The 27,500-nt window shown below is 58.0% G+C and overlaps 1 protein-coding gene across 2 annotated transcripts in view; it reads left to right on the top strand.

Moving 5' to 3' along the window:
* ZNF609 (zinc finger protein 609) overlaps positions 1-25,458 on the top strand; it is a 72,011-nt gene extending 46,553 nt beyond the window's left edge. For both annotated transcript variants that reach the window (XM_074599713.1, XM_074599714.1), the window contains exons 3-10: positions 8,371-8,596; positions 19,057-19,144; positions 19,500-21,852; positions 22,163-22,529; positions 22,701-22,876; positions 23,417-23,633; positions 23,794-23,872; positions 24,033-25,458. In XM_074599713.1, the coding sequence (XP_074455814.1) occupies positions 8,371-8,596; positions 19,057-19,144; positions 19,500-21,852; positions 22,163-22,529; positions 22,701-22,876; positions 23,417-23,633; positions 23,794-23,867 (3,501 nt within the window). In that variant the 3' untranslated portion in view covers positions 23,868-23,872; positions 24,033-25,458. The remainder of the gene's footprint in view (positions 1-8,370; positions 8,597-19,056; positions 19,145-19,499; positions 21,853-22,162; positions 22,530-22,700; positions 22,877-23,416; positions 23,634-23,793; positions 23,873-24,032) is intronic.
* Positions 25,459-27,500: the final 2,042 nt, after the last annotated feature.

Raw genomic sequence — 27,500 nt, 5'->3', positions numbered from 1 at the left:
CAAATCGGGACTACCATGTTTTTCTGACCTCTTTGAAGGTGATGGAGGAGTTGGGTCTCCTCCAAGAAGGACCTGGCCTGGGGTATCTGCATGGGGGCCTCTATCTTCGGTGGGTACCTGCTATCTAGGGCTTGTGCTGCTGTATATCTGGCATGGCGATGCTTGCAGTAGGAACTTCAGTTCAAGCATAATATCCTTCTCCTTAAAAAAGATTAACTGCTTTCTTGAGAGTCTCCTGGCCGTTACAGGATCACCCCCACTTACTGGCTGGCCTCTTGGCCTAAATGGAGATGCCAAGCTCTGTAATATGTTCTTTATCCCTAGAGCTGATTGGGTGGTGGGTCATTCTTGGATGAACCTGTGGCCCTGGTGCTCAGGATCCCGGACAGGGTGCTCTGGAGCATGAGACAGACCCCGTAGGTCTTGTTGCCGGCCGGGGAGTTGGCAGGGTTAAAGCATCTTGCCATGAAGAGGCTTCTTTTTCATGTGATTTCCCTTGCCTGCTTTGCAGATTTGGGTTTTAGGGTTGTCTCTAGCTTGGCTGTTTGCGACCTCCATATCCTTTGGCCGGGTTTTATGTAGCTGGTGGTTATCAGCAGGCTTTTAACAGCGGCTGGAGCTGCATCACACTGCAGCAAGTGGTTCGTGAAAGTCCTGCCGGATTTATATCCTCCTTCTGGGAGATTGATGGACCGAGGCACTTGTGAAACCTTTTATGTTGTTCCTTTGCCTGCTCTAATGTGCTGGTCAAAGAGTGCTGGTATTAACAGTGGTCATTTGAGTGCTGCTCGCATTTGGGCATGAATTTCATGGGGGCCAAAGGCAGAAAATGCGTCAGCCTTGCTGTCATCATGGCTTTGGTCCTCTTGCTTCTGCTCTTCCTACAAGAACATCTCTTAGTGTGAATAGACCAGTAAATGAATGTGGGGGTGGTTGTTTGAGAGTGGCTGGGGAACAGAAGCTGGAGGAGCCTGGTGTAGGTGGAGATCTTGAGGTGGGGGGGTTTCAGGGACTTGAATAGGTGTCTTCTGCAAGAAGGTTGAGTGCAGGGCTGGGACCTTGCAGGGGAGCCAGTTCCCACGGAACAGATGATGGCCTCCAGCCCGGGAAGCAAAAAGAAGATGACACGTACATCTCTGAAGGGAGGCACTGAAGAGCTGGGCTGCACCAGTGGTTGAGAAGGTTCTCGGGAAAGGGGCCTGCTGTGTCTCCCATGGTGGGGAAGGATCCTTTTTCTGCTTGGGTAGAGTTACCTGGTTGTTTTGTTGGGTTTGAAAGAAAGAAAATAAATAAAACCAAGACTTTTCCTCATGGTGGTTCTTCCACTTAGCATCCTGACTCAAAGGATGCGTGGCTGGTGTTGGCGGTGCAGGGGATGCTGGAGGCAGAGCGTCAATGTAAAAAGCCAACCACGCATCAGCGATGTTGGCCATGCTGACAGGAAGGTGGGCACAGGATGGAGGAACTTAATGTGAGATGTGGCTTCCCAGTGGGAAGCTGCTTGCTGTCATCAAAGCTTTCCTGCTCCGGCAGCACTGCGGGAGGTGAGGATGACTCTGGTGACCAAGAGCGGCCTCCCCACAGCAGCAGCAGTGCTGAAGAAGGGGCCAAAGGCTGTGTTGGTCAATGAGAAGGGTGCCTGCAGCCATTTGTGGTTGGTTTCTGTGTTTCTCACAGTCTCTGCCCTCCCTTGCGCCAGACACATCTCTAGTGCTTTCCTACATGGGGTCTTTCCCCTTTTCACCGCCAACCGAGCCATTTTGTGTTTTGATTCAATAAAGGAGGTGAGCCTGGTGCAGCCACTCCACGGGATACCAGTTGTTGGTGGTAGGTCAACCAAGATGGTGGGACTGATGCGCTGAGGTCCCAGCTTGGATTCTTCTTTCACATGTCTCACTCACATCAACTGTCCCCTCTCATTGCTGCTCTTCCCTACCTCTCTTCTACCGGAGACACCTTTTTTTTTTTTTTTCACCCCCTTCCTAAAGCAGATCGGATAGTGTTGTAAGTGGTTGGAGCAGGTGACTTGGTGCCAGCACGTCTGTCTTGGATACTATTCCTGGCTTTATTGAAGACTCAGTAATATGCAAGACTGTGCCTCTGCAGCGTCTGCCTCCCCTTGATCTCGAAACGCTGCAAACACGGAGATAAGGCTGGTTGTGTTCAAGCAGGGATTTTCTTCCCCTCTCTGCCTGGGAGAGAAGGCAGCTCGTCAGAGGTCATGCTGGGTAATATCTGCATTTCTCCAGCAGTGTGGTCAGGGTTGATACGCGTACGACTGTCTGGATCACCTGGGTATTTGGGTCAGTCCCTCATAGCTGGCACAGTGGGAGGTTGTACCTCCCGCGTTACCGGATGGGCTGTCGCACCCCGATATACCCACTAACCATGACCGGGTCTGTTTTCAGCGGTGCTGGCGGTGGGGCCGCGAGCATCATGCAGAAGTCCTCGACGAGCCTTTGGTTCAGTCAGGTCCTCCCCAAAATGCCTGACTGAAGGTGAGTCGGGGTTTGAAAAGCGCCTGCCGACCCCAGCCAACGCGGTGCGTTGTGCCGGCCTTTTGGTCACCATCTCCCGCTGTTCTGCGGGGACTTGCTGGCCAGGGAAGGGGTTTGCATGGATGGAGGTGGGTAGGGGACAGCTGGACCTCAGAGCTGGGATGTGGGTGCTTGGCATGGCCAGGAGAGGACGTGCAGGCAGCCTTTTGTAGACAGAGCCTTCCTGTCACACTGTGCCATCGGCGGCCTCGTGGCTGGGAGAGGCCGTGAGTCTCAGGCAGGTGTCCGGAGGGATGAGAGCAGATGGTGAGAAGCACCGAGGACAACCCGCCAAGGAGTGTGGTGGGGAATTGGCCTCTCCTGGTTTGGTTTCAGGGCTATGGTGGGAGTCCCGGGTGGCAGAGCTGGTCCAGACCATCTGGGCGCCCGCTTGCCGTCTCCCTCCCAGCCTGCCGTGGAGCCTGGGGCTGGCTTTACCTGCCCGTTCCCAAGGATGAGCTGCATCCTCCGAGGAGGGAAATTGGGACCGCTGCTCCTTAAAAATCCTTAGCTCCCCTCCAAATTGCCAGGCTCTTCTCGTGGTGGCACTGGCCACAGGGTCCCACACTCGCTTCTCCTCTCTGCAGAGTGAATTTGGGGAGTGCGGTGCTGAGCCCGCTCCATTCTGCGGCACCTGGAACCATTTGTCCTTCCTAGTCGCGGCATTTACTGCTTCATGTTAGAGGGGGCTCTCGGAAATGTCCATCTTCCTTTTTCCTTGGACCAGCTGCCCTGATGTCCTGTGGGCTTGGATTTGCCAACTAAGAAACCCAGTGTCCTTCTGAGCGTGTTCCCGTGGTCTGTAGAACTGGCTTTGTTTATTTAAGCTGGTGTTTTTCCAGGGAAAGGAAACTTTCTTCTAAAACAGATTTCTCTTTTTACGTGTCGATGTCAGCAACCTCACCCTCCAGCTAGCAAGAGGGAAGAGAAATGGGCAACAGTGTCAGGATCAGTGTCCCATCCTTGGAGCTGATGCTTGTGCCACCGTTATTTCCTTGGATGAGGGGCTCTTGTTGGCTTCTTTCTTGCTGGGGCCCAGACAGATCCAGCCAGCAAGAGAGCCAGGGTTCATTGCCACCCGTGCTGTTTGGGGAGGGGGTCTTCTGGAACCTCCTCCGTGCTGCCTGGGGTTGTGTGCCTCCAGTGTGTGGGGATGCTGTTGCTGGGGGATGTGACCGGGAGCTCTGGGCAAGTCTGTTGCAGCTTATTGAGCAATGCTTGCAAGTAGGTTCCAGAGTGAATCGTAGGCATGGTGGGCACCGGTGCCACGAAGGGATTTGTCTTCAGGCTCTGCATACCCAGCTTTGGGGGTCAGATTGGAGAAGACTTCAGTTCCTGTTTGAAATCCTTGCCGAGGTCACCGGCGGTGGGGCAGAGGCACCTCGGGTGCTGCGGTTTTGAGGTTTGGAGCTGTGCACCAAAGACGCTCAGGAACTGGATGGATCTGCTCCTTGGATATCTCTCTTCCAGGAGTTGGAAGCTCATGTTCCCAGGCCCTACTCTGAAAAAGCAAAGCTGTTGGGGAGGTGGTGACTGAGCAGGACAAGAGTGACAACATCAGAGCTCCCAAATGCTGGGGTGAGCCATGCAATGACGTGGGAAGCGTTGGCTGCAGCCTCGAGCAATGCTCCTGTGATGGGGTAGTTCTGGTCCATGTTTTATCTCCTGGCGCAGGGCAGCTAAGAGTTTGTGACCAGTAATGAGGCTCCCCCTTGGCTTTTGTTGTCTCTCCGCATTTGCAGGAGTTGAAGGACCCTTCTAGATGAGAAAAATGGGCCACCATTTGCATAGCTGGTTAACGTGGGGATAGGCTGGAAGCCTAGCACCGTCTCGGGTGCATCAGTGGCCTCACGCTGACCACTGCGAGGTCCTCACTGACAGAGGGGGTGCAGCTCTGTGGGTGCCCTACACCGTGTGGTGGTTCACACCCGCTCTGTCCTTCGGGATGCACCACAGATATGTCTCTGCTGGTTGCTCCTCTACGGGTTTTTGGCGTCCCTGTTGGCTTTTATTGCTCAAAAATGCACTTTTCTTGCCTGGTTGACTTTGATTATTGGGAGCAAACCAAAAATATGAGTGGGTGGTCTGGGTGCTTTAGGGGTTGGCACTGAAATTACTACGGTGTTTTTATTTTTGCTGTGCCCTCTTCTCTTCCTCCTGTTAGCTAATTGCTGCTGTGAAGTCCCTTTAACGGTGACTGATGTTAACGAAGGCGCGCTGGCGCAGCTCTAAGATGGCAGGAGCTGCTTTGTGTGCATCTCCTCATGCTGGCACCCACCACCACGCTTCCTTTCACGTGGGACCCCGTCCTACCTTCAAGTGAGGGCTGTGACGAGGAGTAGGTTTTAATTACCCACCCGGAGCCCTTTCCCCGGGACCAGCATCGCGTGGTGCTGTTGGCATCGCCCTGGACTCAGCGGATTTGCTTTTTCCCCATCGAGCAGCGCTTGTGCTGGCTGCTGCCTGGGCTTGGCTCCGTTCCACTTCTGTCCTCGGCGGTGGTGAAAGCACGTTCCTCGTGATGGGAAAGCCTCCGCGAGGAACACAAAGGGCTTTCATTAGGGGAGGCAGTGGCAGGCGGGCACGGACGGCCAGCGCCGGTACGAGGAAGCTTCACCCTGTCCAGCTCCTGCCGAGGGGCTGCTGGAAACATTTGAGCTCCCTCCGGCAGTGAGAGGGTCATGGCTGCATTTGCACTCGCCGGCATTTAATCTTAGAGCCTAGTCGGCAAAGAAAGAGAAATAAATTTTCCTTCTACAAAGGGGATTTAGGGGCCAGAAGCGTGAAGTGATTTGCTTGGGGGGTGGCACGCGTTGGAGCTGGACGCCAGGAGGGTGCAGGGCTGGCTTTGGGGAGCTGGGGCTCTCCTCCAGCTCCATCCTTGCTAGCTGGAGGAGATGTGGAAGGGCATGAGTGCTGTCCAACGGCCCCCATGCCAGCATCGCCCCCGATGCCAGCATCACCCCTGCCCCTCTGCCTGGCGCAGGGAGGGTGAGAGTGGCCGCCCTGGCTCCCCCCAGCCCTCCTGCGGCCACCAGTGGGTGGATCTCCTGACCTTGCTCCATAAAGCAGGAGGATGAAAAGCCGTGGCGCCGGGAGATAAGACACAGGTTTGGGGGGAGCTGAATTCAGGGATTGACCCATGTGCCTCTTCTTCCGGCACAGCTTTCGGCTTTTTTCAGATGAGTCCCAGCAAGGCGACTCCTTTCCTGCCTGCGCCTTCGGGGAGCCACCCTGGGCCTTTGTATTTTGCTCTTGAGCTTTGGGCGAGGGAGCAGGAGAACCGCCTGGTCTCCCCACAGCTGCTGAACGAGGCTCTGTTTGTTCCAGTGCAGGGTGAAATATGAAATCCCATCAAGCCGCCTCGCTTATTAGAGAGATCTCAACGAGCTGCTTATTATGCACCGTGGCATAATGCAGATTACGAATGTGACCGGGCGATAATTAGCAGAGCTGGAACTGTAATTAAACGCTCCTGTGCTGCGCTGTGGTTTCTGTTGCAAAGTGGAAGGAAGCTGAACGGTTCCAAAACCCGCGGGTCCTGGATGTGCACACGTGGCCCCCACTCCCCATCACCTGCCCCGGGCTCTTGCTTCTGCCCACCACGGTCAGGCAGCCCTGCCTGGTGCCTCTCTGGCTGTTCCATTACCCGGGGACTTGCTTTTGGCTTGCAAAACCTGGCATCCATGAGTGATTTTCTTCTTTTCCCCTCCAAAGGAGCCTCGTGCTTCCTTTGAACATCTTTCGGATCCGCCGAGATGCGCAGGATGGGCTTGCTGGATTTTGGGGGGCGATTTGTCTGCGGGGGTGCAGCCCTCCTCTCCGGCAGGCTCACAAGGTTTTTGTTTTACACCAAAAAGTCCGCCTTCTCAAATCCCATGGGATGCAGGTGGAGCACCGGCCGTGGGGCAGCCTTGGAGGCATGGGGATGGAGAACTCTTCCAGCTGGTGGAAGGTCAGAGGTGGCGTGTGGGGGAAAGAGCCATGGAACAAGAGCTGTGCTGCTGGTGGAGGGGACCTTGCAGTCCAGCCACTGCTGGACCAGCCACCTCCCAGACATCTTTAACACTCAGTGGAGTGGATGCGCTCTGATGAGCCATCTGGAGGCAGGGTGGATGCAGGAGGATGAGGAGAAGGAGACAGGCATGTGGGCAGAAAGTGCTTTGTGTTCTGCTGGAAGAGCAAATCCACCTGCTCTGTCAGAGCCAGAAGATCTCTGAGTTCTCCACAGGGGTCACGTTTTTGTCCCCCACTGGCAGCCACCCCCATGGGAGCAGGCAGAAGCTGCTGGGTGGATATCATTTGCTCCTCTGTCTGGAGATTTCCTCTTGCACCTTCTCCACTAACAAATGGTGTTTGTGTCACTGAGGACGTGGAGAGGCTTTGTGGGGTCACGAGTTGCTCGGGGAGATGGGATGCTCCAACCGCTCGCTGCAGTTGTGGGCACCGTACTGCGTGGGGCAGGCGACGCTGGACGTGCAAGCTTCTGCTGGGTCATTTATCTTGCTTAAAGGATGGAGGCGCATGAGCAAGAGTGAGCAGATAATTTTGGTGGCTGGTCAGGAGCAGGCTGTCAGTTCAGAGTGGGAGTCTGACTGTTTGGTGGCTGTCAGCAATATCGGCCGAGGAGAGCCAGCAGCAAGGTTGGACATGGTTGTGGGCTGGTGTCCGTGTCCTGGCTTGGTGACCAGCAAGTTTGGCCTCTCTGGGGTTATCATCATCTCCTCAACAAAGGCGTAGGAGGGCATCTCTCTGTGTAGTGCTGGATGCTCTAGAGGGATTTTCCCCTGTTTGAAACCGAAACCCAGGTCAGCGCTCACTGATGATTTGATTGGTTTCCTCAGTCTGCTTCTGTTTTGAGGTTGCTCAGTATCTTACCAAGATCACAAACCATAAAGAGAGGAGGTCTGAGCAGAGGATGAGCAGGTAGCCCCAAACCTGCTGCAAGTGCTCGCGAGCCAAGGCGAGGGGATGACTGACTGTGGCTGGCTTGGCTGATAACCCTGAAGGACAGGAAGGCTTCCACCCTACCCCTCCCTTGACCAGCAGCAAAATCGGCCCATCAGCCATCCTTCTCCTAACGCTGCTATAATCTGCTGGCATGGCAGAGTGGCCCAGGACCTTGGCTTGTCAGCAACAGGGTGACTTGGCCGCGTTTTTTCTTGGCGTGTTGGCTTTCCAGGCCTGACTCTGGCTGTGAGATGTGGTTTCCATGTGCAAGGAGAGCACGATGGCTGGCGCTCGGTTGGCTCAGCCGTCAGCCGGGTCAGGCTCTGAAGCGGATACTTGTGCAGAGAAGAGGGATGTGATCTGAACGCCTCCATCTTTAGGTGGTCACAGGGTAGATTTGGGAGGAGGAGGGTGTTGGAGGGAGACCGCTACTTGTTTGTCCTGTCTGGCTGGTTGAGCAGAAGCCTATAATTTTTTTTTCTTCTTCAGGTCCAAAGTCATTAAGTGCGTTAACATCTGAGCAATAGCCAAAAGGCATCCTGACCAGGGATGATTACGGTGGCAGAAGTTGTCGGGGAAGAAACTTGGCACAGACTCTTCCAGCAGGAGAGCAGCTATCTCCTGCGGGGGGACTTTTGGGTGTGATCTACATGACTACAAAGTGCCGGCTCTTCAGGGTTACATGGGTATGGGCACGCCAGGGTGGGAAAGACCTATGAGATCCTTGTCCTCTGACAGAGTGTGGGACTTGAACCGCCTGCTGGCACGTTGAGAAGGTGCCAGCCCTGGGCTTGAGGTTCTCCAGGAATGTAGATGCCTGTTGATACTTGCTCTCCTTTCCTGTATTCCCGACGGTGACCGGCATGTTTCTCCTTCCCCGCAGATGGAGTCTCCAGTCTCTACACCTGCAGTCTTGCCCTTGCACCTCCTCGTCCCTGTCGTCAACAACGACATCTCGTCGCCTTGCGAGCAGATCATGGTACGCACCCGCTCGGTGGGAGTGAACACCTGTGACGTGGCCCTGGCCACCGAGCCCGAGTGCCTGGGCCCCTGCGAGCCCGGGACCAGCGTGAACCTGGAAGGCATCGTCTGGCAAGAGACTGAGGACGGTAAGTGTCACTGGAGAACTTTTTGGTCTCCTACAATATCATTTTGCAGTTATGGCAATCCCTTCCTTCCTGTGTCCCTGCTGTGTTGCTTGTTGGCACATCCTGGGCTTTTCCCCCACCATCTGGGTGGTCAGGACACAGAGGAGCCCTTAATCTGTCCAGCAAAGGGAATAACAGGCCAAAACTTGCGTCAGCCCCAACGTGTTGCGTTATCCCCTTGCCCAGACAGCGGGTGAAAATCGAAGCTGCCATTTCTCTGCCTTTCTGCAAGAGCTAACTTGTTCTGGAGGTGCCAGAGGAAAGGCCGTGCCAGCCTGCACGGGAACTTGACGGAGTTGACTTCGTTTCTGCTTGGCAACCTGCAGGTCTGTCACAAAAGCGCTCAAACCCTGGGAGGCGGTAGAAATCTCCTGCTGGATTAAAAAACCCCAGCGGAGCTTTCAAAATCGACTCAGCGGGAGATCAGGCTCTCATCTCTCTTGCCAAGCCAATTGAACCTTTTTTTTTTCCGCTGGAGCTCGTCTCATGTGCGTGCAGCTTGGTTTGCTTTCCCAAGTCCTTTGATGGGTTTTTGTCGCTGTTGGGGCTCTGCCAAGTAACGTGGGGATGAATAGGTGGCTCAGTGGACCACGGCGAGCGCTGGAACCTGGCCTTCATTCCAGCCTTGTTGGGATGCTGGAAGTTTCTGCTTCGGAAGGCTCGGGCTGAGCACCTCGTATTTGTGTCTGGCTTCAGCTGAGGTCTGGAAGCAGAAACAGAGCCTAGGAGCTCAAAGGTGAGAAAGAGCAGTGGTGGTGGTGGCCAACTGATGGTTCACCTCGGCTGCATAACCAAGAGCTCCTCTTGGATGTCTGCTCCTGCTCTTCCATCGTCATCACATGCGGGTAACGAAGCTGTTGGCCTTAATTCCCTGGCTGCTCCTCACTGCGACTGCCTTTGTTATCTGTGACAGAAGCTGACTGAAACCCACGTTCCCATGAGCTACTACCGGGGGGGGGGGTTTCTTACCCCGTGCTTTGGGAAGAGAGGAATGTGCCCAGTTTGCCTTTCCTCTCTCCCTGCTGGGAAACTGGTTTTGAAACTGCAGTTGGCACAGGACCAAGTGCTGTGATGACCCCTGATGTGGAGCTGGTGAGCACCAAAATTGTTCCTGCTGGGAAAAGCATCATGACATGAGTGATTTGGAAAGAGAGGAGTGCATGGACTGTGCTGGAGGAGACTGGGACGTGATTGCTTGGGATGGGGACCTGCAGCTATCTCGCGCTCCTCTGCCCTCTCTTCACCATCACACTGATCTGGATGGAGGCAGGTGGGAGCTCTAAGTGTGGGTTTTCTGCTGCTCCAAAGCAGGAGGAAGCCACACATTGTAAAGTTGGACCCAGGGAGCCTCTTTGAGCCAGGCTTGCTGGTGGGGGACAAGGAAACACAAAGCAGGAGCGTTCAGGGACCCTGCTCTGCGCACCCCAGGGCTGGGGGCTCTGACAGGGGGATCTTCTCGGAGAAAACATGGACAAGGTCGTCTGCTGAGTTACCCGTGCACTGTCCCTGCTCATTCAGTGTCTGCAAAGAGCCTGATTGCTTTGCAAGGTGTAATACCTTCAGCTAGGGGAGCTGAGACCTGGCTGGGCTAAGTGTTGGGACACGCAGCGGTGCAGAGGAGCATCAGCACCCTCCCACCTTTGGGGCTGCACGCTAAGGCCCCCACCACCTCCCCGTCCACACCAGCGTGCCGTTCTGGTGTGACTTCCCGCAACCCAGAAACCCTGGAGCTGCAGAGTTTGCTGGAAATTCCAAATTCCAGCACTGCTGGAGACCCTCATGGGTAGCAGTGAAGCTGATGAGAGCTTGGACCCTGTAGGGGTTTGGGTGGAAATCAGGAGAAGAGGCTCATGGTGGGCAGAAGAGCCCAAGTGGCCATGCCAGGAGGGACAAGCATCCCTGAGGCAAAGAGCGCAAAAACATCCCCATCTCCCCAGTGCTGGTTGAGAGGCAGTGACGTGGGAGCAGTTCCTGGTTCTCCTCCCTTTTCTCCTGCTCCTCACCCCACTGTGGAGCTCTGCAGCCCGTCTGCCTGTCTGTCCGCATTACCCCTCGCTTCCGCAGCCACCGTTTCGGAGCGTTCCTCAGAGGCACCCTGCGATTTCCCACAGCCTGGCTATTTTTAGTCTGCACTAATTCGACGAACTTGTGTAAAGATCCTTCTCTGCTGGCTGCTGCTTGGTTGTCACCGTTGGGAGCAATGACTTTTACGGCCAGCCCTGCAGAACACAAATCCTGCCGTTGCCTTTGGTTGCTTCTGATGTGCTGCGTGTTGGCTCCTGTGGTAGCGGCATCTCTCGCCCTTGAGTGAAAAGTCAGGGTGGAATCGTCCCTATTTCCTGCCTGGCATCTCTCTCCTGCCTTCCTTAATGGTGGAGATACTGGTCCTGTCTGTCCAAAGCTGGAGCTTGTGAAATGTATAGGGATGCAGTGAGCATCTCCCCTCGCCTGAAGGATACAGGGGAGAAAACTACACCAAGGGCATGTCTACAAATCCAAGTGAGGGGCTTTCAGCATGAGTGAGCACGCCCGTGTGGCTGGAGACCATCCCCAAGATCTCCAGAGGGATCCCAGCACCTTCACCAAGAGGGATCCACCTCTCTCCCTGCTCCTTGTGATGCTGCAGCCTCGCCAGACCGCTCGGAAGGACCCCAGGGCAGCAGAAGCAGCTCTTGGCCTGCATCAGGCACCCTCTACGATGGTGGAGAGGAGCTTGTTGGCTCAACTGCAGCAGCTGCTTTCTCCCCAGGGATGACATCCCTGAATCCCCTGGGGCCATTGGCACGGGGAGGTGCAGAACTGTGGTTAGTCCCACCTGTGTCCTGGCTTCCTGAGGGGATGCTGTGGGCACTTCTGGGCCTCGGCGAGGCCCCTGCCACCAGGCAGCCTCAGGAGTGGTTCCCACCGAGCATCTCAGGAGACAGGCATCTCTTCTCGGTGGCGCGATGCCTCCTTGAAAATTGGATTTGTGTCAGACGTGCCCCTTAGACTCACACGGTAATTGCTCTGACGTGGACCTTTTTGCAAGCTGCTCTTCTCCCAGCTGCGCGTTAATGGCGCGTGCCCCTGAGACGAGGGGATCTGTGTTGCTCTGCATGTGCCAGCAAAAACATCTTTGGGCTGGGGCAGTTGCAGAACTTCCCTCCCCTTGTGACTGGGTAGAGGAAGGCAACATGGTTCTTCAGCCAGAGCTCCCTTTTTGTAGAGATTGGCTTTTGGGTTGGCCATGGGGCTGCAAAATCAGGGAGGAAGGCTCCTAAAGCCAAAGCCCGGCAACACTGGAGTGGCCTCAGAAGGACAAGCTGGAGCTGACCCATCTGAGATGGGAGCGTGACGCTCCAAGGAGCCCCATGACATCCGTCTTGCCTCAAACACTGGCTTTGTCCTCTCCCCCAGCTAGAAGACCTGCCGTGAGACTGTGATCACTACAAAAGGCATCCCAGCGGGCTTCCAGCACCAAACATCTGGTGCTGGGCTCATGATCTGCCTGCTCCACCACTGCTCCAGCTTGGTGTCAGGCTCAGGTCTGGTCTTCCTGGTGGCAGGCACCAGTCGCATGTGCTCTCCCGTAGCCACCCTGGTGACACCTTGGTCCCTTTGCCGAGCCCGGCTTGTGCAGGGAATGTGTTTTATTGAAACGCCTTTGGTGGGAGCAGCTGTCTCGGCAGTTCCCTTAATTCTGTTAGGTGTGATTTCGATCTGCAGGAACTATTACTGATCTAATTATACTGGAAAACATCGCTCCGTTTGCTGCCTCGTTAGCTGCCAGGTCTGCTCCATCCCCCTCTGCGGAGCTGGTGTCACCTGGCTCGGAGCACATCACCTCCTCGCCTCCGCTTGCAGCGAGCAGACTGCGTTCCAGCACCACGCTGGTGCCGTTGCAACCAAAACAAGGCAGTGTCTGACATGCAAACCCTCCGAGCAAGGAGGATTGCGGCGTCGCAACACCACAGCAAACTCTCTGCATCCCTCCCTCCAGCTCCGTGCTGGAATGGCAGTGGCAGGTCACTCGCGGCTGAGCTTCGCACGCTCTGGGTGTTTGGATTGTGCATTTGCAAACATCTCATGAGGGTACGATGGAGCATGCACGTCCTTGGGGTCTGCACATACCACTGTGGATGTGTCCTTGCTCACAGCAGGAGAGAGATGCAATAGACTGGGAGAGGATGGAGAAAGCTTGGACAGTGAGGGCAGAGACTGGAGAGTCTTACTTATACCGTAACCATGAGGAAGCCTGACCCCAAATCTGATGGCTTTGCATGTTGACCGTGCTGCCTCGCTGTTACCTTCGATTGCGACTCTGGTTGCTCTTTGTCTCTGGGGATGGTTTAGAGCGGGGATGTGCCAGGATTGCCCTGCTTATAGATGGGCTTTGGGGCTTCAAAGGGGGCTACGCCATCCCCTACATGCACGCTCCGGTCTTCAGAGCTGCGTATTCTCCAACCTGGGAACAGGAGGTGAGTCTCGAAGGCTGATGCAGCAAGGGCAAGCAGCAGGAATGTGGATTTCTCATTTGCTTTAATGGCAGTAATGAGCAGTTGTAAATCCCCTCCAAGGTTGCTGAGCCAACGCGCAGGCTCGGTGTGCTCCTCCGAAGCCTCCTAAAGCCGTGACAGCGCGGCTGTGACCCCTCTCATCTTCAGATCAGCAATCCGGCAGCTCACTCCGGCTGGGAGCATCATGCGGTGCTGCTTGGTGACGGGGCATCTCGTCTCCAGCGCCGCCAACGTTGCTGGTGTTTCGGGCTGATGCCTCGCACCCTCCTCCTGTTTCACCGACGGATGGGGAGGCTGCAGATCCCCCGAGCGCGGTGGCTGCTGGCGTGTCGGTGTAGAGCAGCAGAGCTTTATTATGCATCATTCCCCGGCGCTCCCCCGGCGTCGCCGCTTCGTGTCTAATATCTGCTGGCTTGACAGCACGGGGAGCTGGAGGAGAGCTAATGCGCCGCTTATCGTGCTCGAAGCATCTGTCAGCTTTGTACGGAGGCTGTTTTATCAACAGGTGAGCAATATTCTGCTCCAGACAGGACTATTGCTCGCATCCGTCTCCCCAAGGCACATCTGTAGCTGCCCCAGGTAACACCAGCTGAGGCTCCCGCTTTAGCTGCCGAGCACTGGATTAAAGGCTTGTTTACAAGGAGGCTCTTGAGCTGCAAGCTGCTCTGCCGCGCTTTCCTGGGACCTCAATTGGTTGCTATTCCTCTGCCTCCCTTCTCTGGGAACATGAGGATGGAGGTCTGGGTTCCTCGCAGGTGGTCCTGGGGGCTTGGTGCTGTGGCTATGCTCTGCCAAGCCTTCAGAGGAACCAAGGTCCCCAAAGTCCTGGAGGTATCTTCTGGATAGGCCTCAGGCTATGGAGAAGGAGCTGGACACTGTGGGTTGTAGTGGGACGAGCTGTCCTCTTGCAGGAGGATGTCGGGACCTCACTCGTAATCACATTGTCGCTGTTGCCAAAGGTGGACACTTGTTGCGGGGTTTGGGCAGGAGCGTGGCAGCGGGTGGTGTGTGTTCAGCAGGTCCTGGTGAGCTAAATGGCCCTCCCATGGGGCACTTTGGTCACCAGGACCCACAAACACACCCTTACTGCTCCTTGTCTTCTGGAGTGACCCAAGCTGAAGGTTTTCCTGCTGCTTCTTCCATGCTCCAGCATCCAAGCCCCTCTCGTAGCCCTCCTGTCCCTTGGAAAGCAGGGCATTAGATGGCCAGTGACTCATCCACCATCTGAGCATCCATCCCTGCGTGGTTTAGTGGAAAGACCCTGTCTCCCTCCCCTGTCCTGTTCCTGACCCTGCCGAGGAGACTGTGTTGGCTTTGTGTCGCGAGGTTTTCGTAGGAGGGGGCTGCAGGGGTGGACTGTGTGAGATGCCAGAAGGTTCCACCATGTCCCACAGAGCCAGCTCCAGCCGGCTCCAAGAGGGACCCACTGCTGGCCAAGGCTGGGCCCATCAGCAACGGTGGCAGCACCTCTGTGAATAACGTATTATGAAGGGGTGAAAAACTGCTGGGCAACAGCATCTTTAGACAGGAGTGAGAAGATGTGCAGACACAACTCTGTAGCCACCAAGGTCAGTGAAGAAGGAGGGGAGGAGGCGCTCCAGGCACTGGAGCGGGGATTCCCCTGCAGCCCCTGGTGAAGACCATGTTGGGGCAGGCTGTCCCCCTGGAGCCCATGGAGGTTGACAGTGGAGCAGATTTCCACCTGCAGCCCATGGAGGACCCTTCGCTGGAGCAGGTGGATGTGACCCTGTGGAGAGCCTGGCAGGAGCTGCAGCCCATGGAGAGAGAGGAGCCCAACCTGGAGCACGTCTTCTGGCAGGACCTGTGGCCTCACAAGGGACCCAGGCTGGGGCAGTCTGTTCCTGAAGGTCTGTACCCCATGGAAAGGACCACACTGGAGCAGTTCGTGAAGAACTGCAGCCCGTGGGAAGGACCCACTTTGGAGAAGTTGGTGGAGGACTGTCCACTGTGGGAGAGACCCCACGCTGGAGCAGGGGAAGAGAGGGAGGAGGAAGGAGCGGCAGAGACAAGGTGCGACGAACTGACTGCAACCCCCATTCCCCATCCCCCTGTGCCACTTGCAGGGAGGAGGTAGAGAATTTGGGAGTGAAGTTTAGCCCAAGAAGAAGGGAGCGATGGTTGGGGACATGTTTTAAGATTTGGATTTTATTTCTCATTATCCTACTCTGATTTGATTGGCAATAAATTAGATTAACTTCCCCAGTCAAAAACTTGTTTTGCCCGTGGTGGCAATTGCCGAGTGATCTCCCCTTGCTCGGCAAGGTGGCCCTTGTGCTGGGCCACCCCTCTGTTCTCCTGGCATGGTGGCCATGCACCAGCTTTGGGTGTTGTGTCCTAAAGTCTGGGTGCTCCAGGTCAGACCAGGCTTCCTGCATGCTAGCAGGGCTTATGGCAAAGCTGGAGCATCCCAAAGGTGATGCAGCTGGAGAGGAAATGAATTGAAGAAGGGGCATCCTAAAGCCAGGGCATCCCAAAGATGATGCAGCTGGAGGAGACATTCATGGAAAAAGGGGTAGCTCAAAGCTAGGGCATCCCAAAGGTGATCCAGCTGTAGGAGGAATTCGTGGAAGAAGGACCTTGAACGTCTCCAGGTGCTGAAGGTTTGGTGGTGCCCTGGAGCAGGATCAGTGCAGGATGGATCCCTGCTCCTGCTCATTGGTGCAGATGGGATGTGGGGCTACACTGACCCTGGGTCTGAGCTGGTTCACGGATCTGCAGGCAAACTGCCTCTCCAGGGTGGGGAAATGCCACCAGCTGTTGTCCCTTTGCCTGGCAGAGGTCCACTGCACCCCAAAATTAGCAGAAAACTAGCAGATCTGCTAGTGGCTGCCCTCTCCAATTGCAGAGGCAACATCTCCTTGTTCCCCACAAGGTTAGGGACCCTCATCCAAGTACCATAACGGTCCCCACCATGCTTGAGGACCTCTCTTTGCTGGAGGCATCTCAGTAACATCGTGCCTGGGTGACGTTGAGCCAGATGATGAACTGGCCGTGGTTTCTCAGCAGGGTTTTGAGATGTTCTTGGTTGGGCTTGGGGGCTTCACCTTTGCAAAGGCGGGGGGAAACGTGCCCCAGGTCCCCCCACATTGCGATCATTCCTGGTGCCTATGGCCTCAGTCTTCAAGCAGCCACCACCACCTACATTTTAAAATGGAAGAGCTGTGCCCCAGCAGGGATTATCTGTTAGAAAGGCTTAGTCTGGTCTAATTTAGGGCTGCGTTAGGACGGAGGACTTCATGCAGCGTTGTCCTTGTCCATCCCCTGTCCCTACCAGCTGGGTGCACCCACCGAGCTACTCAAGAGCACCCATGTAGGGACCATACAAGGACCAGGCGGTGCTTTTTTGCATCCCCCAGCTCCCTTTATCTCTTAATCCTGTAAAAAAGGATAATCTCGTCCGCCGTCTTTCCAGACGGCAACCTGGCACCGTCAACCCACTGTTAATTTTTCCTGCTGGGGTGCGACTCTGCGGTGACATGAACACTTGGTGACTGGGATGCCGAGCGGTTTGCACCCAGATTTGGGTGGTATCCGTTGCTTAAGAGGATCCAAGGTGTCACCTTCCTGTGAAACCAGGTGGGGCTGCAGTTATCCGAGTGGGATTCCTCCTCTGCATCGCTGCCGGCTCTTTGTGCATGAGCATCTCCAGCCTTGGGGACACGAGTGCGTTGCCTCCTCGCTGCCCGCCCTTGCCCCTGCCCATCCTCCCGCCGCGGGAGGGGGACACTGCGGGTGAAAAAAGCTGCTTAGGATCTATCCCTGGGGTTTAAATTGTCCTGGGTTATTGCTGGAGGATTAAGAGGGGATTTGGTGTGATTGGTTGCAGCGGGTTAAATATAGGCTGGTGTGTGTTGGAGGGTTGACGCTCCAACGAGGAAGGGAGGGACAGTTGCGCGCTGGCTCGCTTCGTCCCTTCGTCTTTCATCTCTCTCCTGTGATCGTGGTGGTGGGGAAAAAAAATATGCCAGCACGTCCTTTTTAATATCGCATGCTGGCCCGGGGATGCGCAAGAGCCTCCAGTGGCTTGTTGTGCAATTAACTTCCAGCAGCGCGTGGTCTTCAGAGAGAGATTGAAGCGGTGCTGGCTGCGCGGTGGGGAGGGCAGAGGGGGCTGCTCCTCTGAGCCCCATGGCCGGCAGGGATGAGCTGGTCCCCAGGATGGGGTCTGGGTTGGGTCTGCTGGTCCCTCAGCAGCGCTTGATCCTTCTCAGGCTCCTGGGAGCATCCCACAGTGGCTCCCCGGAGGTATCTTGCGGATGGCAGGTTTGGGCTGGGGTGCAGGGTGCAACAGCAGCTTCCCTGGGTTTTAAGGAAAGGGGGGACAGGCTCCTGCCTGCCAAAAAAAGCCACGTTAGGGGGCGTGGAGGGTGGAGACCTAGCATCAGCATCCTCCTCTCTCCCTGTGTGGGGCTGTGGGCTCCTGACATTTGGTTTCACCACTCGTTTCTACCCTATGTCATCTCTGGCATCGTGTTCCAGCTGCATCTGTGTTAAGGCAGGTCCCCAGTACCTTCCTCCGAAGGCAGGACCCAGCCTCTCCCGGTCACCGGCATGAGCTGGCTGTAGGTGCTGGCTGCACGCTGGCACCATGACTTCCCACGACCTGCTCTCCCACTGAAGCACCCACCGTTTTCCGGGAGGAGAAAGAGAAGACCCGCATTTCATTTCTCTTTTCCACATGTGGGACCTTGGCTCTGTATATATTATCCCCGCCGAAGCCTGCAGCTGGCACGGCACGACGGGGGATACGGGCTGAGATTTATAAATGTGCTTCAGGCACAGCTGCTCTGGGCTCCCTCGGCTCCATCCATCTCCCGAGGCTGCGCGGCTGTATATCTCCCTGTGCTCATCAACCCTTGCCAACGAGTTTCACGTTTCCCGAGTTTTACCTTGCTCGGATAAATGTGCTTGGCACAATGGACTCCGCTCCTGGTCAAATTTGTTCTGCAGTGATCGTAGCGGTCCAGGGGAGGGAGGAAACATCCACAAAGCTGAGCGATGCTGTGAAAGAAACCCCCCCCCCCCCGCCCCCAGCATGTCCAAAAAGAGGGGTCCACGTCCTCAGCACGGGTGTGAGCCAAGCTGCTTCTCTTCTTGAATTGGTGTGAAAAAGCTGAAACGACCAAGTTTTCTGAATGTCCGGTGCCTTTTCTCCGTGATGGGAGGAGATGCCCCATGGATGGTTCTCCAGGCAGAGATACAGGGCTGATGGGTGGCCCAGGGCATGCGGGAGCAAGCTGAAGTGGGGGACGAGGGTTGTTTCCCCAAGGCTGAGTTTTCCTGCCGGGGGTGGTCGCCTGCGCGGGGATGCTGGGCTCAGCTTGCCATCTAGTGGCAATAACAGCCTTTTCCGGAGGGCCATGGGGTTCATGGCCACGCATGGGGGACATAGCCCTGCTGGGGGGTCTGCAGCTCCGCACTGGGGTCCACAGCCTTGCTGGGGATTGTCTGCATCTCCCCCAGGAGGTTCCCAGCCCTCGCTCCCCGGAGAATCACCTTCCCGACCCTACCCGAGTGCATGTGGAGCCAATGTGGATCTTCAAGGGCAAAACTCCACAGCCTTTGGGGGTCGCTGGTTTTAGCGTCCTCCTGAAAACAGGGCAGAGTGCTGGGTGGCTCGAGGAGGAGAGGTTGGGAGGACACCGGCTAGAGCCGTACTGAGAGAGGGGGGATGCGCCAGGGGTCTCCAGGTCCCATCTTGGTGCCTCTCTAGCCCAGAACCTGGGGTCTTGCCTCTCCTGAGAACCCAAGACCACCTTGTCCACCTTCCTCTGTCCCTAGAGCTGAGCTCTTCCTCCTGCCAGTCTCGAGGGGTAGATCTCCCTTTACCCCAATGCCCAGAGAAGGGCGAGACACTGTGGGGTCACACCGGGCCCCATCTGACCCTCTCCCCTCACCTTACAGGTATGCTGGTGGTCAATGTCACCTGGAGGAACAAGACGTACGTGGGGACGCTGCTCGACTGCACGCAGCACGACTGGGCGCCTCCCCGGTAAGTGGGCGGTGGGGTCCAGCAGTGCCCAGGCGCGGAGGGCAAACTCAGCACCGTGTGGCCCCTGGGGCACCCAGTACCCTCTGCCTTGTGCCCACGGGGCTGCCATCTCCTTCTTGGCCAGCTGAGCTGCTCCCAGGGCTCTTTGCCCCTGCGGTCGCAGGCTCCCTCATCTTGGAGACTGGAGATGGTTGAATATTTGTCGATGGACCTCTCTCGCCGATTCCTCTTTACTGGAGTGGTGGGGGGATGAGCCTACGGGATTGATGGTGAGGGGAGGAAGGGGTTCCCCACCGCGCAGTGGGCCTGGCACAGCCGTCTCTCCATTAAAACCTCCTTGTCCTCCTCCTGGCAGGTTCTGTGACTCTCCCACCAGCGACCTGGAGATGCGCAATGGCCGGGGCAGGGGCAAACGCATGCGCCCCAACAGCAACACGCCTGTCAATGAGACCGCCGCCGCCTCGGACAGCAAAGGGACCAGCACCAGCAGCAAGACGCGGGCGGGAGCCAACAGCAAAGGGCGCCGGGGAAGCCAGAACTCCTCGGACCACCGCACGCCGCCCGGTGGCACTGCGGAGGACGTGAAGGCCAGTCCCTCCTCCGTCACCAAGCGGAAGAGCAAACCCCTCTCCGACATGGAGCTGAACTCCAGCTCGGAGGACAGCAAGGGCAGCAAACGCATCCGCACGAACTCGATGGGCTCGGCAGCCGTGCCACCCGCCACGGTCAAGGTGGAGCCGGCTGTTCTCGACCGAAACTGCCCTTCTCCCATCCTCATTGACTGTCCCCACCCAAACTGTAACAAGAAGTACAAGCACATCAACGGGCTGAAGTACCACCAGGCCCACGCGCACACAGACGATGACAGCAAGCTGGAGGCGGATGTAGACAGTGAGTACGGCGAGGAGCCCTCCCTGCATGCGGACATTGGGAGCTGCAACGGCGCCACCGTCTCTCAGAAGGGCTCGCTCTCACCGGCTCGCTCGGCCACCCCCAAGGTGCGCTTGATGGAGCCCCACAGTCCCTCGCCGTCCAGCAAGTTCAGCGCCAAGGTCCCTTGCAAGAAGAAGCTGGGTGGGGAAGGAGACACCGACCCGGGTGCCCTGTCCAATGACGGTTCTGAAGATGGTCCATCGGTGGCTGATGAGACGAGTAACGACGGCTTTGACTCGCTGGAGAAGCGGTGCGTCGATAAGGACAAGTCAAAGAAAGCGTCTGGTGCTAAGCCAGAGAAGATCCCATCCAAAAGCTTGAAGTCTGCCAGACCCATTGCACCAGCCATCCCCCCCCAGCCGATTTACACCTTCCAGACGGCAACCCTCACCACAGCCACCCCCGGTTCCTCCACGGGCCTCACCACCACCGTGGTCCAGACCATGCCCAACAGCCCCCAGCTCAAACCCATCCAGCCCAAGCCTACGGTGATGGGAGAACCCTTTGCCGTCAACCCTGCCCTCACCCCTTCAAAGGAGAAGAAGAAGAAGGACAAGAAGAAGAAGGAGCCCAAGGAGGTAGAAAACCCTCTGACTCCTGGCAAAGCCTGCAGAGCGGAGGAAGGCAAGAGCCCTTTCCGGGGGGAATCCAGCGACCTGGGGACGAAAGGCGAGGGGCTGCTGAACGGCTCGTCCGACCCCCACCAGAGCCGGCTCGCCAGCATCAAGGCCGAGGCGGATAAAATCTACAGCTTCACTGACAACGCCCCAAGCCCCTCCATCGGTGGTGCCAGCAGGCTGGAGAACACCAACCCAGCCCAACCCATGACCCCGTTGCACGTCGTCACCCAGAATGGGGCAGAGGCGAGCTCGGTGAAGACCAACAGCCCGGCCTACTCGGACATCTCTGACGCCGGGGAGGACGGGGAGGGCAAGCTGGAAAGCGTGAAGGCAAAGGATCCGGAGCAGCTGGTCAAGGAAGGTGCCAAAAAAGCTCTTTTTCCCCCACAGCCACAGAGCAAAGAGTCTCCCTATTACCAAGGCTTTGAAACTTACTATTCCCCTGGCTACCCCCAGGCAAGCCCGGGGCCCTTGAACCCTGGTGGCCAGAGCACGGCTGACACGCAGGCCTTGAAGCTGAAGAAGGACGAGGAGCAGGAGAACCCAGAGGTGAAGGTGAAGAGCGAAGGCTGCGAAGAGAAGAAGACCGAGCTCGGCGGCTCCAGCCAGCAGCCCTCGGTCATCCAGCAGCGCCCCAACATGTACATGCAGTCCCTCTACTACAACCAGTACGCCTACGTGCCCCCCTATGGCTACAACGAGCAGGGCTACCACGCTCACCTGCTGAGCACCAACCCTGCCTACCGCCAGCAGTACGAGGAGCAGCAGAAGCAGCGGCAGAGCCTGGAGCAGCAGCAGCAGCGAGGGCTGGAGAAGAAAGCGGAGCTGGGCTTGAAGGAGAGGGAGGCGGCTCTCAAAGAGGAGTGGAAGCAAAAGCCCCCCATGCCCCCGACGCTCACCAAGGCGCCGAGTCTCACGGACCTTGTTAAGTCGGGGCTGAGCAAGGCCAAGGAGCAGGGAGGTCCTGATATAGCCAAATCCGTCATCATCCCCAAGCTGGAGGACTCCTCCAAGCTGTCCGGCAGCCAGGTGGCCGAGGGGCTCAAGGTGAAGCTGAGTGAGGCCAGCCACCTTGGGAAGGAGACCGCCGAGACGAAGGCTGGCTCCGAGTGTGGCCGGCAAGCGGAGGTGGACCCTGTGCTCTGGTACAGACAGGTAATGCCCGCTTGGCCCTGCCCGCCAGCCCAGCGGTGGGCTTTCTCCTGGAGGAAGTCCCTCACTGTGACTTCGCTGCAGGGGTTTGCCAGGGCCATCCCAGCAGAGCACATTGTCCTCTGTTCGTGATGGGACCCCGTGAGGTTCCCTTGGGCCCAGGAAAAGGATGGGAGGATGTGGGGCTGTTGGGACAAAGGGGAGCCGAGGGAAGGGAGTGGGTTTCACTGGTCTTCTCCAAATCCAGCCTGGTTTTGGGGGCAGGCAGGGCTGGGGGTAGGCAGATGCTCTGACGGTTGGCTGGTTCTTGCAGGAAGCTGAGCCCCGGATGTGGACCTATGTGTACCCGGCAAAGTACTCGGACATCAAGACAGAGGATGAGCGGTGGAAAGAGGAAAGGGACCGAAAGTTGAAGGAAGAAAGAAATCGAAGCAAAGAAGCCGCATCCAAGGAGGACGGGAAGGAGAGCACCAGCTCCGAGTGCAAATTGACCCCCACCGAGGAGGCTCGCATGGTGGGGAAGGACCCCAGACCCAGCGTCCACGTCCCCGTGTCTTCACCCCTCACGCAGCATCAGTCCTATATCCCTTACATGCATGGCTACTCCTACAGCCAGTCGTACGACCCCAGCCACCCCAGCTACCGGGCCATGCCCACCGTCATGATGCAGAATTACCCAGGTAGGGAGCTGGTGTCTCCTCGGGGATGTCCCTTCCCAAGCTGTCCCTGCTCCCGGAGCAGGGGACGGCCATGGGACATCCTCTCACTCCTGGAGGCATGTGCAGAGCTGCGTGCTCCTGCTGTGCCGCCCGAAGACTCCTTGAGCCCTGACTGCTTTTTCTCCCCGCCAGGATCATACCTACCCTCCAGCTATTCCTTCTCGCCGTACGGGAGCAAGGCGTCGGGGAGCGACGACAGTGACAAGTCCCGCGCCAGCCCCAGCGTGAGTTGTAAATCCAGCTCGGAGTCCAAGGCCCTGGACATCCTGCAGCAGCACGCCAGCCACTACAAGAGCAAATCGCCCACGGTGAGGGTCAGGAAGGTGCTGGCTTTGTCCAGCTCCGTGCACGAGCTTCGGAATGGTCCCTGGATCCTGTAACCAGCCTTGGAGCAATTCTGCCTGCCGTGGGTTGTTGCCCTTCCTGCTGCTGTAGGAGACCTGGGACCAGGGAGTAATCCCACAACGCAACCCCTTTGGGATGGATGAGCCAATCCTGCGGGCATGGGTAGCACCGGGGCTTCTCCAGGCCCTGTGGTGGCCAGGCGACACTTGTCCTCAGCCCTGGTTCTGGAGAGGGGGATGCAGGGGCTGTCTCCATCCCATGGCAGTGTAGGGTCATGAGCTCCTCCTGGGACACGGAGCTTTGACGTGGTGAGGAAAGAGCTGCCCTTAAACAGGACCTGTATCCTCCCCACCGCTTTTGGGCCGGTCACTGGCCACCCCGTCATCTCCCAGCAGTGTCATGGGGAGCCTTTAGGCAAAGGCAGGGGCAGCCTTGAGCGTCCAGCATGTGCCCCAGGGTAGTAGGTCCCGTCCCTCAGTGTGGGTCTGCTTTCTCCTCCCCAGATAAGTGAGAAGACATCTCAGGAGCGGGACCGCGGCGGCTGCGGGGTGGTGGGAGGCGGCGGGAGCTGTAGCAGCGTCGGGGGAGCCGGCGGGGGAGACAGGAGTGCCGACCGGCCCCGCACCTCGCCGTCTCAGCGCCTGCTCTCGACGCACCACCACCACCACCACCTCGGGTACTCGCTGCTGCCGGCACAGTACAACCTGCCCTATGCAACAGGTGAGAGCCCAACCTCGCCCAACCCAGCCAGCCATCTTTGGGTGGCGTGAACCCTTGTGCCAAGCTTTGCTTTGACCAAATCTGGCGATTCCCAGCTCCCCCGGCCCGGCTGGGTGCCCGTCCTGGGCTGCCGGCTCCTAACGCTGCTTCTCCTCCGCAGGTCTCTCCTCCACAGCCATTGTTGCCAGCCAGCAAGGCTCCGCTCCCTCCCTATACCCACCTCCCCGGAGGTGAGAACGGTAAGGCTCTCCTCCCACGGCGCCGCCATGGCCACCCTGCTTCACCTGCGGGCCCCTGGGCTGGGGCGGAGGTGGCTGGGCTGGGCGTGCAGGGGGTGTCCCTGGGGGCTTGGGGTCTGCCCGGGGCGGCGGGCACTGACTTGACCTTGGGTCGTGGCAGGACGTGACGGGCCAGGACGCCTGGGCTGTACGAGACATGTGACTGGCTCACATGGGGAAGCGCTGGAGACTCCTTTAGACATCAGTTGAATGGTGTTAATTGTTCTGCTTGACGTTCCTGCCGTGATCCGAGGCAGACTCTGTCTTCTCCCCCCGTCGGACACACACTGACTGCCCCCTCCACACCCTCCCCTTTGGTGAGCGGGCGAGCTGGTACCTGCGGAAATATTTATTCTCCTGGGCACCAGTGCTCAGGATGGAGGTGACTCGCCTGCCTGGTGCATATGAAGAGGAAACGGAAGCACTGAGGTTTCTCGATGGATTTGGGACCCCGCCGTGTCCCTGGGAGCCGCTGCTTTGCGGTGGGGCTGAGCGCCACGGGACTGGGGGCAGGCAGGGGGGCTACCTCCTGCCTGCCCCTCGCCGGGGCTGGAAGCACGGGGCTGAGCCCGCCGTGGAGTCGCAGTCTCAGGAAAGGAAGGGCTGGCTCTGCGGGTGTCTGGGCGGCTGCTGCGAGTTGGGAGGCAGGCAGGGGGGGTCAGCTTGGCCGAAGGTGGCTGTGGGGCACAGGGACATGCTGCATGTGGGGCGCCCCCTCTCCCAGTCCCGCGGCAGCTCCTGCGCCCTGCAGCACCCGCCGCTCTGTGCCTGCGTGGCCGGTGGCCAGAGGGGCAGGCTGGGGGAGGTGGGGGCTGCTCTTGGCCCCAGTGCAGCAGCCTCTGCCCCCTGTCCCCTGGCTGGCAGGGGCTTGACGGGGCTGGGGGCAGCGGGCGCAGAGCTGGGGGCTGCACCCACCTCCCAGCCTGCTGCCAGGGTCCCTCCCCAGTGCCTTGCAGGGGCCAGACCTGCCCGGAGCATTCACCTTGGTTTCTGAGCTGTCACTCTGCAGCCGCCCCTCCCCCCGCCCCGGGTCTCCCCTCTGCCCCCTGCCCCAGCAGGTGCTCCCCGAGCCCCCGGGGCACTGCTCCTGCTCGGGGCGAGGGCTGCAGCTCCCCTTCGCATCCACCTTCTGCTTTTAAATCGGCTTCCCCAGGCCCTGGGCAGAGCCCGGCGAGGAACAAGCACACTTAGGCTCTGCCAGAGGCACTTGGGGCCGTGCCGGCCCCCCCCCCCTTCCCCGTCCCCATGCTGGGACTGGGGACACTAGGCCCTGGTGGCAGCCGGTGCCTGCTCCTGGCTGCTCCCGAGGACAGGGGCTTTCTGGTCCTCTGCTCCCCCAGCCCCGCAGCCGCTCGCCCTGGGCCGATGCTCTACCTCGGCCCCACAGCAGCTGGGCCGTCCCGGCGCTCTGCCCGGCCGGGGGGCATGGGGGGCCATCGGTCTCGGTTGTGTGTGTGTCCGTGTCGCACCCGGCCCCGAGGGGCCGCTGTACGGGGATGCTCTGCCCGCCGGGCTCTGTACATACTGTAAAAAGCAATTGTTTGAAAGCTGTTGTTTTGGGTTTTGTTTTCTTTCCCTGTTTCCCTCCCCATCCCGCTTTACCCAGTTGGAAAGGAGGCGCTGGCTGGTCTGGGCCCTGGTCTGGGCAGCCCCAGCCCACTCTCATTGTTCCACTCATTTTTCTTCTGCTCTTCCGTTGTCTTGGCAAGGAGCCGGGGCCACATGGCTCCTTGGGGATGGGGCAGGTCATGTCAAGTGGTGGCTCAACCCACCCCGTGCCCGTTACGGAGCCTCACGCTGCCGCCGGGCTGGGGATCGAAGGGGTCAGGGTGATGGAGGGAGCCCCACATCCCATCCGTGGAGGGGCGTCCCGCCGGCTGCTCCAACCTTCAGCCTCGGCCCTTCCGGCAGAGCCTGGCTCCTGGGGGTTGGGGCCCACCAGCAGCTCCGCGGAGGGGACGGAGGAGGGTGTCTGTGGGGGGGCTGATGGGGGGCTGCCACAGGCTTTGCTGCCATCGGGGCTGGGGGGGAGGGCTGCTCCCCACCTTCCCAGTTGGGCCCCAGTTGAGTCTCCCTTTAGGTGTTAAATGAAACAACGATTTAAGCAGAATAGGTTTGAGGTTTGACCTTTTTTTGGGGGGTTTTCCTGGTCAGTTCTTGCCCGTGGGGCTGGCACCCCGGCCCCCTGCGGCGGTGCCGCCCCCTCCCCCCCACCCCATCCCCTGCCCACCGGGCCCCGCGGGCGGCCGGCCAGGGCATCAAACCCTCCGTGTTTATAGCTCTTGTTTCCATTGGCGTTGCTGTGTTGGGTTTCATTTCAGTCTTCCTGATTCTGCCCTTCTGTAAAGTGTACATTATTACCAAGTTCCTTGTTTTTTTATATATATATATATAAATATATATATATACAAACTGTACTCTTTTTGCCTTTGTACATTTGGGCAAGGAGAGAGAATAAATCTTTTTAAGAGACAATCACAAACCTGTGAGGGTGGCTTTTTCTTCCTGCTCCCCCGAATTCTGGTCTTTCGTCCCCAGAAACTGTGGCCAGTGATTTTTTTTTGGGGGGGGGAGGGGAGGTCCCCATCTCCGGGGCATCTGAGGGGGCTTAAGCAGACATGCTGCTCCTGGGGCCAAGCTCATCGGTCCATAGCCACCGAGGCTGTGGGGGGTGGTGGCGGCACAGTGGGGCAGCAGGTCCTGCTCCCCAGCACCCTCTGTTTGCTCCCAAGCCCCGTGTGCCTGGATCCGGTCCCTCCGCTCTGCCACCAGCTCCCACAGCTCCCCCCGGGATGCGGCAGCCGAGCTCAGCTGTGAGTTTGGGTCAGACACCCCGTCCCCAGGCTCGAAGCCCTGGGCACCAGCAACGGGCAGCTGCCCCACCGCCTGCCAGGGTCTTCCTCCACCCGGCGAACCCATCTCCATCATTTGCCCCCCGCCGGAGCCCCCTTCCCAGGAGGAGCTGGGGAACTGGTGTGCCACAGGGCAGAGCCTGGCTCCTCCAGCTGCGCAGCGGAAGTGAGCTGTGCCCGATGCAGCACCCAGAGAAATCAGAAGCACCTTTTCAGTTTTCAAGAGTGTATTTCTGAAGACCCCCAGTGACCTGAGAGCTCTACGGTCGCCCACACCTGCTGGAGTCAGGGCAGGAGAGTATTTGGCACTTGCCCAAGAAGCACATGCCCTGGCACAGCCTCGTCATTGCAGCTTATCAAGGAGCTCAGCTCACCCTCACTCCATGCTCCCCTGACCAGGACCTTACACTTTGCCCGTAAATTTCACCCCGTACAGAAGGAGCAAAGTGGTTCCCATGCCTTGAGGGAGGTGGTGGTAGAGGAGCACCATGGGGTGGCAGCAGGGCCCTGGAACAGGCAAATACCTGCCAGCCTGTGGAAGGAGTGGGGGCAGCTCCAGCTATAAGAAAGGATAAAACTCAGCTTTTCAAAAGCCAGACCTAGAAATGAGCATTTTTGTGGGTAGGGAGTAGGTGCAGGGGCTCCTCTGTCTCTACACTTCACCTGGAGCAGGGAAGGAGGGCCCACGCCTGGTATCTGTACCAGCATGAGAGGGGCTGGTGGCCCCACAATAAGAG

The sequence above is a fragment of the Larus michahellis genome, chromosome 9 (assembly GCF_964199755.1).
Source record: "Larus michahellis chromosome 9, bLarMic1.1, whole genome shotgun sequence".
NCBI lineage: Eukaryota > Metazoa > Chordata > Aves > Charadriiformes > Laridae > Larus > Larus michahellis.
Note: the sequence above shows the minus strand (reverse complement) of the source record. Positions and strands in the feature narration are given on the sequence as shown.